We start from the raw sequence: 19,735 nt of genomic DNA, 5'->3' as shown, positions 1-19,735 counted from the left end.
AAGTTTTGCCTCAGCCTCTTCTCGGTATCGCCCAACATGGTAACAACGTGGTAAATCCCTCACTCCTCAGACGAAGAAACAGTTGTGTGACAGGTATTTTCACCGCGACAATGTGTATGATTTTCATGGAAGACTATTTCAGGTTCAGTCTAAGTGCACACTTCAACAACTAAGTTCTCTTCCACGTCATGTCCTTACGTTAGTTAGGTTTAAGTAGTTCTAAGTGTAGGGGACTAATGACCTCAGATGTTAAGCCCCATAGTGCTGAGAGCCATTGGAACCAATTGATACGCTCTGTATTTTTAGCATGCGCTTAAAAATTTGGTAATTGCTGTACTGTACATGGGAAAAATTGAAGGGTAAATAAATACATCATCACTTTTCATGATCGCAGCTTGATCTTTCGAGGTGATGACTGAAACCAGACGACACATCCTCGTAATCTGATTTTTTCCCAGTGTTGTGTATGTTTAGCGTTGAATGAGAAATTTTGTAATGCAGGGTTACAATTTCGGAATGAAAGCATCACAGAGTACAAGATTGCAGCAGAACATAATTTTATTATCACTTGCAGATATATGTTGACACTGATAACACATCGTAATAACAGTAATTTTGATCAGCTTTGGAAAACTCTATTCAAAGACATATCCAACGGTGCTAGTGCGGCAGCACTGATCCACTGGTGGTCTCGGTGATCCAGCTGACGTAGCTGGAGACTCGGGTGTTAATCGAGGGGTAGGGAGGGGTGGCACACCTGTAGCCCCACGACACCAGCCCCACAAGCTTCCCCTCGTAGACCAGCGGGCCGCCCGAGTCACCCTGCACAGTTCGTTGGGTAAAGTCAGTTGCGGTGCGTGTAGAAACTCGTATTTTAAAAGGCATCATTCTCACCATTCTTATCACAATACACGTTTGTTTTCCAGTTACTTAAAAATGTTTGTGGTCAGACTAAATTGTAATTAGTATCTTTAAATATAAACTCTCAGTATTTTAATCTCCACTTTGAATACGTGCACATTTTATGCAACGATATTTATGGAAATATTGTATAATGACACAATTATAAGAAACTGTCAGTTCAGTTAATACTGCAGATTAATACAGACGTATATGTAAGCTACCTTTGCTACAACAAAAAATTGGAAATTTGTGGTAGGGACTTTGGGACCAAACTGCTGAGGTCATCGGTCCCTAGGCTTACGTACCGCTTAATCTAAATTAAACTAACTTACGCTAAGGACAACACACACACCCATGCCCGAGGGAGGACTCGAGCCTCCGACGGGGGAACCCGCGCGAACCGTGACAGGGCGCCCTACACCGCAGGGCTACCCCGTGCGGCTTGCTACAACGCCTTTTTCTGACAAAATGTACTGCATTTGCTCCAACTGATCATTAATTTTATATAGCTTGTAGATGTGGCACAGTGGTCTAGGGATAGCATCTTTGATTAGTAATCAAAACGTTGATCGTCCTGGGTTCCAATCCCGCCACTACGTCGTGCATAAAAACCATCAGCAGTCGCGGCCGAAGACTTCCGCAGTAAGAAATCACCCTCATTCTGCCGACTGGTTTGTCAAAGAGGGCGGAGAGGCGGACAGAGAGTCAGGGCACTCTCTTGCCCTTGGGATGGTAAACTGCACCTAAATCTCGGAAGAATCAGCAGCGATCAACGGCATCAGCATGCAGGAGGCAATGGAAACCACTGCTTTAAAGGTACATAATGTGTATCCACAGGACACGTCGTCTGTAACTAAAAGGTGTCACGATGATCTCTCCATGCTGGCCGCGGTGACCGAGCGGTTGTAGACGCTTCAGTCCGGATACGCACTGCTGCTACGATCGCAGATTCGAATCCTGCCTCGGGCATGGACGTGTGTGATGTCCTTAGGTTGGTTAGGTTTGAGTAGTTCTAAGTTCTGGGAGACTGATGACCTCAGACGTTAACTCCCATAGTGCTTAGAGCCATTTTTGATCCCTCCATTGGTTAAAAGATTCCGGAATAGTCCCCCCTTCGGATATCCGGAGGAGGACCGCCAGGGGGGAGGTCGCATTGAGAAAAAGATTGAATAACCAACAAGAGGATAACGTTCTACGAGTCGGGGCGTGGAATGTCAGAAGTATGGTCATGGTAGGAAACTTAGAGAATCTGAAAAGGGAACTGCAAAAACTCAATCTAGATATAGGGAGAGTCAATGAAGTGGAAAGAAGACGAGGATTTCTCGTCAGATCAGCACAGTGTAATATAAACAGCAGGAAAAAACAGTATAACAGGAGTAGGATTTGTTATGGATAGGAGACTAGGACGGAGAGAAAGTTACAGTGAATAGCTCGGTGATGTAGGTATTCTCATCAGAATTGACAGCACACCGATAATTCGGGTACACAGGACGTCGTCGGAAGCTGAAGTTGATGAAATGTAGGAAGTATATGAGGATATTGAACGGGTAATTCAGTACGTAAAGGGTGATAAAAGGTGATGGGGAGCTGGAATGCTGTTGTAGGAGAAGGAGTAGAAGAGAGGGTTGCGGGAGAATATGGACTTGGTACTGGGAATGAAAGAGGAGAAAGACTAATTGAGTCTGCAATATATTTCAGATAGTAGCAGCAAATGCTCTGTTCAAGAATCACAAGAGGAGGATGTATATTTGGAAAAGGCCAGGAGATGCGGGAAGATTTCAGTCAGATTACATTATGGTTAGGCAGAGATTCCGAAATCAAATAGTTCATTGTAAGGAGACGCAATTTAGTGACGATTAAGTGCAGGATGAAGTTTAAGCGACTGGTCAGGAACAATCAGTGCGCATAGAAGTGGGATACGGAAGCACTAAGGAATGAGGCGATATGCCTGAGCTTCTCCAAGGCGATAAGGAAAAGTTCAGTAGGCAGATCAACTGAAGAGAAATGGACATATCTGAAAAGGCAATTACAGAATGAAAACCGTAGGTACAAAGAGGGCAACTGCGAAGAAATCGTGTGTAACAGAAGAATTATTTCAGTTGATCGATGAAAGCAGGAGGAACAAAAACGTTTAGGTCAGTTCAGATATACAAAAATATAAGTCACTTTGGAATCAATGAACGGAAATATAAAGCGAAATGGCTCCTCGGAAAGCCTGAAGAAATAGAAAACGATATGATTGTCGGAAGGACTGACTCAAAACAACCTTCGATGAAATTAAAAGCAAAGGTTGTAACATTAAGAGTACAATGCGGCAGAGGGAGCGGATAAGTGTAAGAGTACACTGAAGTCCTCTATGAGGAGGGAAACTTGTCTGCTGTGACAGAAGAAGAAACAGGATACAGAAGACATGGGGGTTCGAGTATTAAAATCAGAATTTAAAAGAGCTTTGAGAGACGTAAGATCAAATAAGACAGAAGGGATAGATAACTTCCCATCAGAATTTCCGAAATCATTGGAGGAAGTGGCAAGAAAACTATTCACGTTGCTGCGTAGAATGTATGAGTCTGCGATAAAATATCATCCAGACAATCCCGAAGACTGCAAGAGCTGACATGTGCTAGAATTATTGCCCAATCAGCTTAACAGCTAATGCATCTAAGTTGCTGAAAAGAATAATAAACAGAAGAATGGAAAATAACACTGAGGATGTGTTAGATGACGATCAGTATGGCCTTAGGAAAGGTGAAGGCACCAGAGTAGCAATTCTGACGTTGCGACTGATAACGGAATCAAGACTAAAGAAAAATCAAGACACGTTCATGGGATTTGTCGACCTGGAAAAAACGCTCGATAATGTCAAATGGTGCAAGATGTCCGTAATTCTGAGAAAGAGATGGGGGAGCTATAGCGAGACACGGTTAATATACAACTTGTACATTTACCAAGAGGGGATAATTAGAGCGGAAGACCAAGAACGAAATGCTCGGTTTGAAAAGGGCGTAAGACAGGGATGTAGTCTTTCACCCGTATTGTTCAATCAATGCATCTATGAAGCAATAGTGGAAATAAAAGAAAGGTTCAAGAGAGGGATTGAAACACGGGATCTGCTGAATGAACAGTCTAATGGGTACCAATTATGGACTGGGAATAAATCGAACGAAGACGAAGTAATGAGAATTAGCAGGAATGAGAACTGCGTGAAACTTAACATCAGGACTGAGGCCACGAAGTAGATGAAGTTAAGGAATTTAACTTCCTAGTCAGCAAAACAACCAATGATGGACGGAGAAAGCAGACCATAAAAAGCATACTATCACTGGCAGAAAGGGCATTCCTGGCCAAGAGAAGTGGGTCTTAATCTGAGAATATTCCCTTGGAGCACAGCACTGTACGATAGTGAAACATGGGCTGTGGGTAAACCGGAACAGAAGAGAATAAAAGAATTTGAGCTGTGGTGCTATAGACGAATGTTGAAAAATATCTGGACTGATAAGATAGCGAATGAGGAGCTTCTGTGCAGAATCGGAAAACACTGACAAGGGGAAGGGGCAGGATGGTAGGACATCTGTGAAGACACCAGGGAATGATTTCCATGATACTAGAGTGAACTGTGGAGGGTAAAACTGCAGAGGGAAACATGTGTTGGAATACATCCAGCAAATAATTGAGGACTTAAGTTACATGTGCTACTCTGAGATGATGATGTTTGCACAGGAGATGAATTCGTGTCGGGCCGCATCAAACGAGTCAGAAGACTGACGACTGAAAAAAAAACGAAAATTATGCACTTTTCAAGAAAAACGTTTGTCGTTCTCATTTTCCACGATAGAAACGAAAGCTGAAACTCTGATTTTCAAACGATTATGTACGTTACTTTAGAGTATGTCGGTAAGATCTACTGAAATGCTTGCTGCAATGTGTTGTTGTTGTGGTCTTCAGTCCTGAGATTGGTTTGATGCAGCTCTCCATGCTACTCCATCCTGTACAAGCTTCTTCATCTCCCAGTACCTACTGCAACCTACATCCTTCTGAATCTGTTTAGTGTATTCATCTCTTGGTCTCCCTCTACGATTTTTACACTCCACGCTGCCCTCCAATACTAAATTGGTGATCCCTTGTTGCCTTAGAACATATCCTACCAATCGATTCCTTCTTCTAGTAAGTTGTGCCACAAACTTCTCCCCAATCCTATTCAATACCTCCTCATTAGTTATATGATCTACCCATCTAATCTTCAGCATTCTTCTGTAACACCACATCTCGAAAACTTCTATTCTCTTCTTGTCCAAACTAGTTATCGTCCATGTTTCACTTCCATACATGGCTATGCTCCACACAAATACTTTCAGAAATGACTTCATGACACTTAAATCTATACTCGATGTTAACAAATTTCTCTTCTTCAGAAACGCTTTCCTTGCCATTGCCAGTCTACATTTTATATCCTCTCTACTTCGACCATCATCAGTTATTTTGATCCCCAAATAGCAAACTTCCTCTCATTCCCTAGTCTAATTCCCTCAGCATCACCCGACTTAATTCGACTACATTCCATTATCCTCGTTTTGCTTTTGTTGATGTTCATCTTATATCCTCCTTTCTAGACACTATCAATTCAGTTTAACTGTTCTTCTAGGGCGAAAATTTAATAGTTATGGGTGACAAAAATTCGGTAGTAGGAAAAGGTAGAGAAGGAAACATAGTAAGTGAATATGGATTGGGGCTAAGAAATGAAAGAGGAAGCCGCCTGATAAAGGTTTTCACAGAGCACAACTTAATCATAGCTAACACTTGGTTCAAGAATCATAAAAGAAGGTTGTATACATGGAAGAAGCCTGGAGATACTGACAGGTTTTAGATAGATTATATAATGGTAAGACAGAGATTTAGGAACCAGGTTTTAAATTGTAAGACATTTCTAGGGACAGATGTGGACTCTGACCACAATCTATTCGTTATGTACTGCGGGTAAAAACTGAAGAAACTGCAAAAAGGTGGGAATTTCAGGCAATGGGAACTGGATAAACAGAAAGAACCAGAGGTTGTACAGAGTTTCAGGGAGAGCATAAGGGAACAATTGACAGGAATGGGGGAAAGAAATACAGTAGAAGATGGGTAGCTTCGAGAGATGAAGTAGTGGAGGCAGCAGAGGATCTAGTAGGTAAAAAGACGAGGGCTAGCAGAAATCCTTGGGTAACAGAAGAAATATTGAATTTAATTGATGAAAGGAGAAAATATATAAATGCAGTAAATGCAGCAGGCAAAAAGGAATAAAAACATCTCAAAAATGAGATCGACAGGAAGTGCAAAATAGCTAAGCAGGGATGGCTAGAGGACAAATGTAAGGGGCTTAACTCACTAGGGGTAAGATAGATACAGCCTACAGGAAAATTAAAGAGACCTTTGGAGAAAAGAGAACCATTTGTATGAATATCAAGAGCTCAGATGGAAACCCAGTTCTAAGCAAAGAACGGAAAGCAGAAAGGTGGAAGGAGTATATAAAGGGTCTATACAAGGGCGATGTACTTGAGGACAACAGTATGGAAGTGGAAGAGGATGTAGATGAAGATGAAATTGGAGATACGATACTGCGTGAAGAGTTTGACAGAGCACTGAAAGACCTGAGTCGAATTAAGGCCCCAGGAGTAGACAACATTTCATTAGAACTACTGACGGCCTTGGGAGAGCCAGTCCCGACAAAACTCTACCAGCTGGTCAGCAAGATGTATGAGACAGGCGAAATACCTTTAGACTTCAAGAAGAATATAGTAATTCCAATCCCAAAGAAAGCAGGTGCTGACAGGTGTGTAAATTACCGAACTATCAGTTTAATAAGTCACGATTGCAAAATACTAACGCCAATTCCTTACAGACGAATGGAAAAACTGGTAGAAGCCGACCTCAGGGAAGATCAGTTTGGATTCCGTAGCAGTATTGGAACACGTGAGGCAAAACTGACTCTACGACTTATCTTAGAAGCTAGATTATGGAAAAGCAAACCTACGTTTCTAGCATTTGTAGACTTAGAGAAAGCTTTTGACAATGTTGACTCGAGTAGTCTCTTTCAAATTCTGAATGTGGCAGGGGTAAAATACAGGGAGCGAAAGGCTATTTACAATTTGTACAGAAACCAGATGGCAGTCGAGGGACATGAAAGGGAATCAGTGGTTGGTAAGGGAGTCTGACAGGATTGTAGCCTCTCCCCGATGTTATTCAATCTGTATATTGAGCAAGCAGTGAAGGAAACAAAAGAAAAAGTCGGAGTAGGTATTAAAATCAATGGAGAAGAAATACAAACTTTGAGGTTCGCCGATGACATTGTAATTCTGTCAGAGACAGCAAAGGACTTGAAAGAGCTGATGAACGGAATGGACAGTATTTAGAAAGGAGGATATAAGATCAACATCAACAAAAGCAAAACGTGGATAATGGAATGTAGTCGAATTAAGTCGGGTGATGCTGAAGGAAGAAAGATTAGGAAATGAGACACTTAAAGTAGTAAAGGAGTTTTGCTATTTGGGGAGCAAAATAACTGATGATGGTCGAAGTAGAGAGGATATAAAATGTAGACTGGCAATGGCAAGGAACGCGTTTCTGAAGAAGAGAAATTTGTTAACATCGAGTATAGATTTAAGTGTCAGGAATTCATATCTGAAAGTATTTGTATGGAGTGTAGCCATGTATGGAAGTGAAACATGGACAATACATAGTTTGCACAAGAAGAGAATAGAAGCTTTCGAAATGTGGTGCTACAGAAGAATGCTGAAGATTAGATGGGTAGATCACATAACTAATGAGGAAGTATTGAATGGAATTGGGGAGAAGAGGAGTTTGTGGCACAACTTGACAAGAAGAAGGGACCAGTTGGTAGGACATGTTCTGAGGCATCAAGGGATCACAAATTTATCATTGGAGGGCAGCGTGGAGGGTAAAAATCGTAGAGTGAGACCAAGAGATGAATGCATGGAGAGCTGCATCAAACCAGTCTCAGGACTGAAGACAACAACAACATGACTAGAAGTCTTGTTGCTCCTGCCACAGAACTTCATTAATTCCCACTATATCTAGCTTTAACCTATCCATTTCCCTTTTTAAATTTTCTAACCTACCTGCCCGATTAAGGGATCTGACATTCCACGCTCCGATCCGTAGAACGCCAGTTTTCTTTTTCCTGATAACGACGGCCTCCTGAGTAGTCCCTGCGCGGAGATCCGAATGGGGGAATATTTTACCCAAGAGGACGCCATCATCATTTAACCATACAGTAAAGCTGCATGCCCTCGTGAAAAATTACGGCTGTAGTTTCCCCTTGGTTTCAGCCGTTCGCAGTACCAGCACATCAAGGCCGTTTTGGTTAATGTTACAAGGCCAGATCAGTCAATCATCCGGACTGTTGCCCCTTCAACTACTGAAAAGGTTGCTGCCCCTCTTCAGGAACCACACGTTTGTCTGGCCTCTCAACAGATACCCCTCCGTTGTGGTTGCACCCACGGTACGGCTATCTGTATCGCTGAGGCATGCAAGCCTCCCCACCAACGGCAAGGTCCATGGTTCTTGGGGGCAGGGTGAAAGTATATAAGAAGGAAAAGATGCACTCATATGTACGAAGGAAAAAAAAACAATCAAAAAATCAAGAAGGATTTTTGCGACTTATACGAAAGCTGGTGCGCGTGTTTCCACATGTGAAGTATGACGTCTATGCATATTTCGTGCCAGTTACATGAGAGTGGCGATGGTAGAGCCATTTTGAGGCTACAAATCAGGTTTGTTTCAAATAAACGTTGTCAAGCATGTGAGCTTTAGTTACCTTTGAGATTTGACGTCGTGGGCTGATTTTAATCAAAGAAGCCATTATCAACATCTCACTGAGTTTGAACAAGGTCGCCTAATAGGGCTACGAACGGTGGTCACGAGATCGTAAGGTGAGAAGAAGAGCGGCCTTCAGACTACCACGTGGCGCTACCAAGAGGGAAGACCATCGTGTTCGCCATATGGCTCTGGTGCATCGTACTTCATCTGCAGCAGCAGTTGAAGCAGCAGTTGGTACTACAGTGACACAACGGACTGTTACATATCGGTTACTTCAAGGACAGCTCCGAGCCAGATGCCTTGTAGCGCGCATTCCATTGACCCCAAACCACCGCCATTTATACTGAAGTGGTGTCAAGCGAGAGCTCATTGGAGAGTAGGCTGGAGGTGTATTGTGTTTTTTTTTTATGAAATCTGGTTCTTCTTCGGTGGTCGTGATGGTCGTATGTTGGTTAGAAGGAGAACAGCTGAAGGCCTGCAACCAACCTGTCTACCTGCTAGACACACTGGAGTTGTGGTTGGGGGTGCTATTTCGCATAACATAAGGAGCACTCTCGTGGTTATGCCACGCACCCAGACTGCGAATTTGTACGACAGTCTGGTGATTGAAGCTGTTGTTCTGCCACTAAAGAACGGCATTCTAGGGAGTGTTTTCCACCAGGAGACCACTGGGCCACATACCGCTGTTGTAATCCAACATGCTTTATAGGTGTTGCCTTGGCTTGCTCGTTCACCAGATCTGTGTGCAGTCGAGCACATACGAGACATCATCGGACGAGAACTACAGCGTCATCCGAAAACACCATTAATCGTCTCCGTATTGAATAACAAAGTGCAAAAGGCATAGAAACTCATCCCACAAACAGACAACTGTCACCTGTACGACACATTGCATGCACGTTTGCATGCTTGCATTCAACACATTGGCCGCTACACCGGTTATTAACGTTCTAGCCTTTCACATTTGCAACAGATTATCTCGCGATTACATTAACTTGTGATCTTTTAATGTTATCAGTTAAATACGTTAGTTAGACAAATGTATTCCCAAAATTTCATTACTCTACATTAATTATTTCTTGGGGCTCTGTTTTTTTTCCTTGTTTGTATTTTAATATTTTTTGGATATTTATTAAAATCATATAACAAAACTCATAAATATGAAGGTAGCCTTGAGTGCTAGAAACAGTGTCAAACTGAAGGGGGGTATCCATCATGTAGACGCAGGATAAAGGGCAACACTTCTTCACCGAGAATATTTATAAAAAGTCCTGGCTGATGTTTACAGTAAATTGAATGAGTGGTCGCACTTAATGGCACGAAAAATACTCCAAAAACATCACACAGCCGCCCCTCGGCACAAAGAGGCTTAAGTGCCTCATCAGGTCTGTGGACACGCTTGTCAATTAATATCTTTTACGATTCATTGTTCCTTCCAAATATGATAGTTCATTTCTGCCATTCTGTCACGTCTCCACTTCACTAACGTGATTTACGTTAGCAGAGGAATCTCACGTGACATTCTGGTACGGCCTACACCATCTACAGTGGTCCAAAGCAACCACGGTGCTCTTTCAAGTATAGAGACTACTGTACTGTGCACTCAGCTTATTTAAACGATGCGACCTAGTCTAACGGTGTAATCAGTAAGGAGTCAATCGACACAGACAAAAAGGCACACACTGAGGAGACGAAAGTCATGGGATACCTTCTAATATCGCGTTGGATCTCCTTTTGCCTAGAGTACCGCTCTAGCTCGTCGTGGCATGGACTCAACAAGTCGTTGGAAGTCCACTGCAGAAATACTGAGCAATGCTACCTCTACGGCTATTCATAATTGCCAAAGTGTTGCCGGTGCAGGATTTTGTGCACGAAATGGCCTCTCGATTACTTCCCATAAATGTTCGATGGGATTCGTGTAGGGCGATCTGGGTAGCCAAATAATTCACTGGATTTGTTCAGAATGATCGTCAAACCAACGTCGAACAGTTGTGATTCGGTGACTTGACATCTCTGTTTGAGAACAGGAAGTCCATGAAAGGCTGCAAATACTCTCCAAGTAGCCGAACATAATAATTTCTAGTCAATGATCGGTTCAGATGGACCAAAGGGAATAGTCCATTCCACGTAAACACAGCTTACACAATGACTTGTTGACAACTTGGGTCCGTGGCTTCGTGGAGTCTGCGCCGCACTGGAGCCCAACCATCAGCTCTTACCAACTGAAATCGAGACGCATCTGACCACGCCACGGTTTTCCGGTCGACTAGGTTCCAGCCGATATGGTCACGAGCCCAGGTGACGCGTTGCAGGCGATGTTGTGCTGTTAGTTAAGGCCCGTGCGTCGGTAGTTTACTGCCGTAGCTATTAAGGCGACATTTTGCCGCACTGTCCTGTTCGTCTTATGTCCCACATTGATTTCTGCGGTTATTTCACGCAGTGTTGCTTGTCTGTTAGCACCGACAACTATGAAAACGACATTACCTTTGGTTATCAGGTGAAAGCCGTCAGTCACTGCGTTGTCGGTGGTGAGAGGCAATCCCAGGAATTTTTGTTTTCTCGGCACACTCCTGACACAGTGGATTTCGCAATACTGAATTCCCTATCGATTTCCGAAATGGAAGGTCCCATGATTCTAGTTCCAACTACTATTCCACCTGCAAAATCTGTTAATTCTCGTCGTGAGGCCATAATCACGTCGGAAACCTTATCACATGGATCACCTGAGTACAAATGATAGCTCTGTTATTGTACTAGCCGGCCGTGGTGGCCGAGAGGTTCTAGGCGCTGCAGTCCGGAACCGCGGGACTGCTACGGTCGCAGGTTCGAATCCTGCCTCGGGCATGAATGTGTGTGATGTCCTTAGGTTAGTTAGGTTTAAGTAGTTCTAAGTTCTAGGGGACTGATGACCTAAGATGTTAAGTGCTACAGTGCTCAGTGCCATCTGAACCATCTGTTATTGCACTGTCCTTTTATACCTTCTGTACGCGATACAGCCGCCATGTCGCCATATCTCTATCCCATGACTTTTGTCCCCTCCTCGTATTTCTGCATCGGACCTTGCGCTGTCTAATGTGTGCTCCTCTCCCAGACAGACTTCTCACCACTACCTTGCTCTGTACTTACGGTGCAGGAGTCGTAGTTTATATCTTCAAATCGAGCAACGCATAGCTGCGTATCGTAGATGGGGTCGTTCTCGGTGGCCCACACCGCCTGGCATTGCTCTTGGTTCACTGTTGTTAAGTCCACTTTGCGCAGGGAATATGGATGCGGCCCTCCAGCCTGGGAAAAAAATGATCTTTTTTATGCCAGAGCTATGCTAACATGTTCCAGTTTTCAAAACCTAGGATTTAACAAATGGAATAGCAGGGGACAGACACATATATAGAAAAACCGAGAACACAACACGGCATAGGAAAACCGTTGTCACTCAAAAGAGCTTCCAGTCGTCTAGGAATTGAAAAATACTGGTCCTGGATGGTTTTGAAAGGAATCTTGTATCATTCTTCTCGCAAAATAATGTCCAATCAAGGTAACGACAACCTTCTGTCGAAAGTAGACTGCAAAGGCTCGTTGATACTGCAATCTTGTGACTGTGGTAGCCAGGATACAAGAGGAAATTCATCCTTGTGCTCTCAAAGCCAGTCCTGGTTGATGTAAGCTGTGTAAAAGGGGTCCTGTCTTCTTGGAATACAGAATGACCATTAGTGAAGAAACGTTGTACCACAACGTTTGGAATTTTGCCAGTATTTTATCTTACTGTGTGTTCAAATAGTCTCTCCGCAGTGCCTTAAGATAGTTAGCCGCGCGTGCCGTATGCCGCAGTGAATATACCGAAATTAAACTCAGTGAAATACAAGTTATTAATTTATTGAATATTCATTTTTACTTAAAAAATTTCGCATTAAATGTTGCGTCCGCAGCTCGTGGTCGTGCGGTAGCGTTCTCGCTTCCCGCGCCCGGGTTCCCGGATTCGATTCCCGGCGGGGTCAAGGATTTTCTCTGCATCGACTGGGTGTTGTGTGGTGTCCTTAGGTTAGTTAGAAGTTCTAGAGGACTGATGACCATACATGTTAAGTCCCATAGTGCCCAGAGCCATTTGAACCATTAAATGTTGAAAGTGTCCCCCCTGTGGTTGAATACACAATTCAATTCGTCTGATCATGTTTCCAAACACAAGCTGAAACATTTCTGCTGCAACAGAAGCACTGAAAGTCGATATTGCAGTTTTCAATTCATCAATGGATTTTGGACGGTTTTTATAGACAGTTGCTTTCGCTGCACCCCAGAAGAAAAAGTCAGGAGGTGTTAGGTCAGGCGATCGTGGAGGACAAAATCCATGTGAAATTATGCCGTCACAAAAAACACCAGCAAGCAGTGACATTGAAACGCTCTTGCCATGATCAGTGTTTTTTAGTTCTTACACGACTGTCACTTTGTATGGGAAACGTTCCAGTTTTTCCCTTGCAGCTGTGTGGGCCGTTTCGACACTAACATCGATTTCCTGGGCGAGTTTTCTTACTGTCTTGTTCGGACTCATGGACATTTTATCGGAAATATCGAGTAGTTTATCCTCAGACAAAACGCTAGGATGACCACTTCTCGGTGCATCTGTCACTGAACCCGTACTTCGAAATTTGTTAGTCAAATCTCGCACAGTATCGCGATGTGGGAGAGTTGTCTCCGGGAAAACTGAATTTAATGTTTGACGAACTGAAACTGTGTATTTATCGCCAGCTTTGAACACTTCTTCGGCTAAAAACACACGTTCTTTAATGTTTAGCATTATAACGGCGACAAAAACGAAACAAACGAACAAAGGAACTAAACTTAATCGTTCACGTCAACACGTAATGACATACACCAACGACACTACTGACGTTGGCTGAGATAAAAGAAACAGTGGAATATTGGAAGAGTCCACTAGAAGGGAAGTACCCAGGCAGGCGAACAATCATACGGCACTGCGGAGAGACTTTTTGAACACCCTGCATATGTGTTTCCAAAATTTATTGAACCTTTGTATATGGCGTGAGTCACCTGTAACGACCACTCTTCACACGTGCCACAAAGTTTTACACTGTATAGAGAGAGTTAACACATAATATAATGAATTACAGTCTATTTTAAATCAGATACCATCTGACATTTAAGGTCTGAAATTGTAACGTTGTCGCAGTGAGTATAACCTGCAGGCAACCGCATAGGAACTCAGTTCTCCAAGCGACAGAAATTAGTTTTTCAGACTCTACAAAAACAAATTGAAATATCTGTAATTAAAATAAGGAATACGTGCCTATAATGCCTCTAACCTGTTCCTAATTAGTTACATTAATGTTTTTGAAATACATGGAATACCATACAAAATTATCACATCAGAATCTCGAAAACTATTGAACTAACTGAAATATTTATTTTCGTTGAGTACGAAATACCTCACTCGATGACAGATATATGCGAAATTACATATCGCTTTCCCTTTGCTATGAATAAGCTTCGGAAAATGGACTTTTTGCAATTTTTCCACAATTTTCTCGTACACGTATGAATTTTGAGATCTGTATCTCCTACAGTAATATCGTACAAATTATGAAATTGACATATCGTACAGATCTCTGCAGTGTCTATAGGCGTATCAAATGTCTGTTCCTGACTGAAGAAGTTAAGTTTTATTCTAGAAATATGAGAACTTTCCGCGTCTGGAAAGTGTCCTACATGCAATCTAGCAGGCATAATGAGTTGCACACAGGACGTGGCAACACGGTGGCAGCCAACAATGCCAGCACGGCTCCCATTGGTACATTGTGGCGAGAGGAGTTCATTCCGCTCGCTGTCAAATGCCAGTTACCCTCAAAAAGACTGTTAAGCAATTGAAGACAAACGTAGCGTAATAGTACCTGAGAGTTCCCCATTGGTCTTCAATAATAATCGTAGGTCGTCAAATATTCGTCGTTGTGTGTACTTCCACTATGTTGTTCGCGTGGAACACGTATCAGAACAGTTAGACAGCACGTGTCAAGACCATCTGCATGATGTGAGAAGAAGATTGACAAAATTAAACGCGTAACGCAATCCCCAACTGCCCCTACCGATCTTCCAGAAACATCAACATTTGTTGCTAATGTTCAAATGTGTGTGAAATATTACGGGACTTAATTGCTAAGGTCATCGTCCCTAAACTTACACACTACTTAACCTAAATTATCCTAAGCACAAACACACACACCCATGCGCGAGGGAGAACTCGAACCTGCGCCGGGACCATGTTGCTAATGAGTTCCATTTTCTGCAATATGTCATAAGTTACCTGCGATTAAACAAAAGACCTAGAACTACTAGAGTTAGGACATTCAGATCAACGGGACATGTACATTAATATGGTTTGCAGAAATGGTTAGCGTATGAACCATGTCGGCCGGCGAGTTCAAGGGCAACACCGATATTTCGGAGCAACACCACCGAACTGAAAATATGCCTGAGTGTCTCTTTGTCGCTATAAACCAAAGGTAATGGATCAGTGTGACTTGACGATGCCTCGTAGACGTATGCTCGAAACGTACCGTCAAATCAGTGAGTTTTAAAGAGTGCGCTTTATTGACATGAGAGAATGTGAGACATCCATCGGAGGTCTGCTGCTCGTCTGGGACGAAGTGTTTCGACAGTGCAACCGGTGTATGCATAATGGTTCACAGAAGATCGTAGAAGACGAGGGGATGGGTCAAGGCGCACCATCCAGGCCACACGCCGATAAGATCGACACCTCATCCGCATGGCATTGCAGGACAGATCTGCTTCCTCCTAGGCTCCGGCAGAACAGTGGGGCAGTGCAACACACCGTTCACGATAAGGTGACAGTCCGTCGCCGTTTATTAAGGCATGGTATACGTCCGCGTCATCCACTTGTCCGCCTACCTTTGACGAATGTGTAGGAACATGTGAAACGGAGCAATGGTGCATGGCACGATGTCACTGGAGACAGGAACGGCAACCGGCAGTGTTTTCTGACCAATCCAGGTTCTCTTTGTTTGAAAATGATGGCCGCATTTTGGTTCGCTGCAGTCAGGTTCGCTGCAGTCAGGGCGAGCGGCACCACTGTGAGTGCATTCGCAGAAGACATACAGCGCCAGCTCAAGGCCTTATGGTGTGGGGTGCTATTGGGTACACCCACAATCACATCTGGTGCCTGTCTAGTGCACTGTGACCAGTGTGACCTATGTGAATGACATCCTGCGATCGTTTTTGCGCGACAACGCAGACGCAATTTTTCAGCAAGACAATGCACGACGACATGTTAATGCACGAACACGTGCCTTCTTGGTGTCACAGGTTGTTAGCCTTTTGCCCTGGCCCGCTAGATCACCAGACTCGCCACCAATCGAAAGTGTGTTGGATATGGTGAAATGTCGTGTGCAACCCTGTGATTCAGTCGCCACAGATAAACTGTGGAAACAGGTAAAAGGAGCATGGATGGCTGTACTACGGAGGACGCCATTCGCGCCCTCTACCCGTCGATTCCATCAGGCATGGAACAAGTTACCAGGGCGCATGACAGACCTTGTCCTACCATGTAACGGGACACATTCTGAACCGAGGTGAGTGAAATGCTAACGATTGCTGCAGAACATACTAATGTACACGTCCTGCAGATCAAAGTGTTCTGTTTTATCTGAACATGAGTGTACTTCAATAGCAGTTGCTTCTGCGATTACCAGCTACTCTATTTTTCACGGAGATTAAGTTTCCAAATCTGAAGTTCCTGAATGAGTTGTGAACATCTAACAACCCATGTCGCTTCAGATAGTTACGTCATTCGTCTACTTAGGTTATATGTCTTGACAGCAATGTCTGGACACCTGTTTCTTCTCTCTTTTTCTGTGACAATGGTCCCCAACCATTATGCTGTAATGTTCTGGCCATTATCAAAGTAGTTTCGGTATACAGCCTTTCTAGATTTCTGCTCATGGACGCGACCAAATAATTTTTCTCTACCTCAAATACCTTCTGCTGTGCGCCTCACGTGGTTTCCAGAGTATAGGTGTAGCTGTATATGTAGATGTGAAACAAGCACTCAAAGAAATAAGCGAGAATGATAAAAAGATGAAATGATCGTGTGGCCCCATGCGGTGAAGTTCGGTAGCCGAATATCGATGCCACATGAAGATGAGGACAACACTCAGTCCACCAGCTGAGAAAATCTCCAACGCCACCGGGAATCGAACGCGGGACCGCTGCATGGTAGGCGAGCACGTAAGAACTTTTATTTTAATCTAATTTTGTTCGTTGCTTTGGTTCGGATCGTACGCCCCATGACATCCGATCAAGTTCATCGTTGATCCATCTGCTCAGTTTTTTGTTACAGAGGGTGACTAACCCTCTGACAGAACACGCTGAGCTACCGTGCCGGTGCCACTCAACTACGCAGGAGGACAAGAGAGTGATATAGCTATAGGAAGACGTACAATGGTGACAGAAACGTAGCGTTTTCCTAATAGAACATAATAAATATAAGTGTAACATCAAAACGGCAATAGCAGAAGATATAAGTGTTTCACTGTGTAGAAATAAAGGAACCAATTCAACAGCATAAAAATCCGCAAGTAACACGCTAATTAGCAGGATATTATAGAAAGGTTTCCAGTCTGAAGTGAACGAAAAGCAGAAAAATAGAATATGTTTCATTGTATGCAGACGACAAATAGTTAAAGAAGTCGTAACTATAAAACTACCACCATAAATATCTAACAGCCTCACGTGGTTTATATAACCAACTGTAGAGTTATATTTTTCCTAAATTAGCATTTTAGGCCTAATTTTCAATGGAGCATAACTGTATAACATATACTGAGGCAACTCTTGACATGTGTCTTTAGTAGCATGCGTCAACCAACATGACATTTGACGTGTAGTTATCGGTCCTTTGTGTATGTAAGTAGCTTTAAGCCATAATTCATATAATATCCAAAAGACGTTAATGTGCAATATTAATTCAGGTTGGTTTCTGTCAGGAAACTGCATGCCGCACGAGAGGATTTATAAGGTCCGAGACAGGACGAATTTTTTTCTCTCGCTCAGTAAGCGAATGGATCCAGACAGATCACTAATATTGACCTGCCATTCTCGGCAGTGGTTCGCGAAGTATATTTGTAGATGTAGATATAAGTATCAAGGTCTAGTTACTTAATTAAACCACGTCGTTGAAAACACATGTATTTCCACATCCTCCACATTTTAAGCAACGGGAAAAGCAGCAGATTGAGTGTGCTACATTGCAGAAAAATTCCACCGTTTGATTATTACTTTTTAATTTTGGTACCCATACACTTTTAATCAATTTCTGTGCTTTCTTCAGTTGACTTCGATTATTTTCATTCTGGAAACTATTATAACAGGATAGGAGTAAAGGCAGCATCGGTCGTAAATTTTTAATCTTTTATTGCAGATCGTTTTCAGCTACTGTGTAGCTATCTTCAGTGCAGTTATATCCGGTATTATGGTGACTCAATGTGAATATAACTGCACGTGGAACCATATTGCCATTACAAATAACAAACGGTTGAGTTTAACTGTTAGTTTAAATGTTTGTTGTCACCGGCCGAGAGCCTAGTCATAGTGCAGCGGTCCTCCATCGTCAGTTTTGGCGGGATCGAGGAGGTTAGGTTAGGTTAGGTTAGAATCTATTCTATGCGTGATATAGGTTTGATTTTAACGTCTTAAGGTGGGATGCATACCACTATGCTCCTTTGTGCTTCGAGACGAGTGTTGCATAGCGGCTTTTGCTATTACAAAGACGCCGACTGCGCGTGAATCAGCTTTTCTGCCTCGAAGAGAGCGTAGTGAGCACTGTACACTCGGTGCTCCGTTGCCGGAATAACCAGACGGGTTTTACGAATATATGAGATGACGGGAGAAACGTTCTGCTACATACTCGAGATAATTCGTGGTGACCTTGAAAAGCAAGTTACAAACACTCTGCTTCGCTGTATTTATTTCAAGTTGTGAAGATGTACGTCAGTTAACTTGAACGACTGTCAGTCAGCTCACGTGTGAAAGACAAGCATAAAGTTAAGCATAAGGTACTATGAACTCCTAAACCACTGAAAAGTGGAAATAATTACCGTACACAAGGTTTGCAAACCACTTCGTCACAACAGAAGTAGCAACAGTAAGCATTACAAATAATCTGTAGACAACTAAAGCCAATCTACCACGATAAAGATCCAGTACAGCAGCTATAAGCATATAAGGTACACCACCCTTATTACTTGAACAAATTATTTTCTTAGTTCATAATCTCCGTCTAAGATTTCCAATAAAGATTTTGACAGCTTGTGGTTTTCAATAAATCTGCGATTTTAGTCCATAGATTCCGAAGCCTGCCCCGATTACGAAATTTTCATTCTCAGGATGCCACAAATACACTCTTTCTTGGACTAAACTTATCAGTTTCTCACACTCCATATTTTTTGTGTGACAACGTAGGATGATTTGAACGAAGAAAACAAACTCATATGAAATTCACCAATTGTCGTCCGAAGTCTGTATATTCGTACTATCACATCAGTTAGAATCTGACTGCGCATGTAGTGGCGTACTGATTCGAAAAGGTCGGCTGTCTTCGCCCGACGTCGGTCGTCGCCGGAATCCAACGATACCGGTGCTACTGCGAGAGCAGCCTTGAGGTACCAATGGAACATTCGTTGCATCGTCGCTCTGTCGAGTTTATGGCGGACTTGTGTTATCAGTGTGTTCAGTTGTGTCTAATGGAAAGTGTTTGTAGTAAATGCTCATAGACATCTCGAGTGTGAGACCTACAGGTATGCCGTAACACACAGCTATGAGTCTTCCACTGCTTCTGTGTTTACTTTGGGAATAAAAGAGTTATATTGGTACAAAATTCCAGGAGAGCTCACGTCAGTGATAGCAGTGGAGATTTCTAAAGATATGTGTCATTAACTACTAAAAAAGACTTGTTTTATCTGTCTGTGGTTGTTAATCGAGTGTTCTCTTTTTCCATCTGGGT

At 42.9% G+C, this 19,735-nt stretch overlaps 1 protein-coding gene across 1 annotated transcript in view; it reads right to left on the bottom strand.

Moving 5' to 3' along the window:
• Positions 1–660: 660 nt before the first annotated feature.
• The window catches only part of LOC126291718 (mite allergen Der f 3-like), a 31,433-nt gene continuing 12,358 nt past the window's right edge, over positions 661–19,735 (bottom strand). The window contains exons 5-6 of the mRNA XM_049985416.1: positions 11,842–11,997; positions 661–822 (exon numbers count right to left, since the gene is read on the bottom strand). Of these exons, the coding sequence (XP_049841373.1) occupies positions 661–822; positions 11,842–11,997 (318 nt within the window). The remainder of the gene's footprint in view (positions 823–11,841; positions 11,998–19,735) is intronic.

This window comes from Schistocerca gregaria, chromosome 1 (assembly GCF_023897955.1).
Source record: "Schistocerca gregaria isolate iqSchGreg1 chromosome 1, iqSchGreg1.2, whole genome shotgun sequence".
In the NCBI taxonomy this organism is placed as follows: Eukaryota; Metazoa; Arthropoda; class Insecta; order Orthoptera; family Acrididae; genus Schistocerca; species Schistocerca gregaria.
This window is presented reverse-complemented; position numbering and strand designations above follow the sequence as displayed.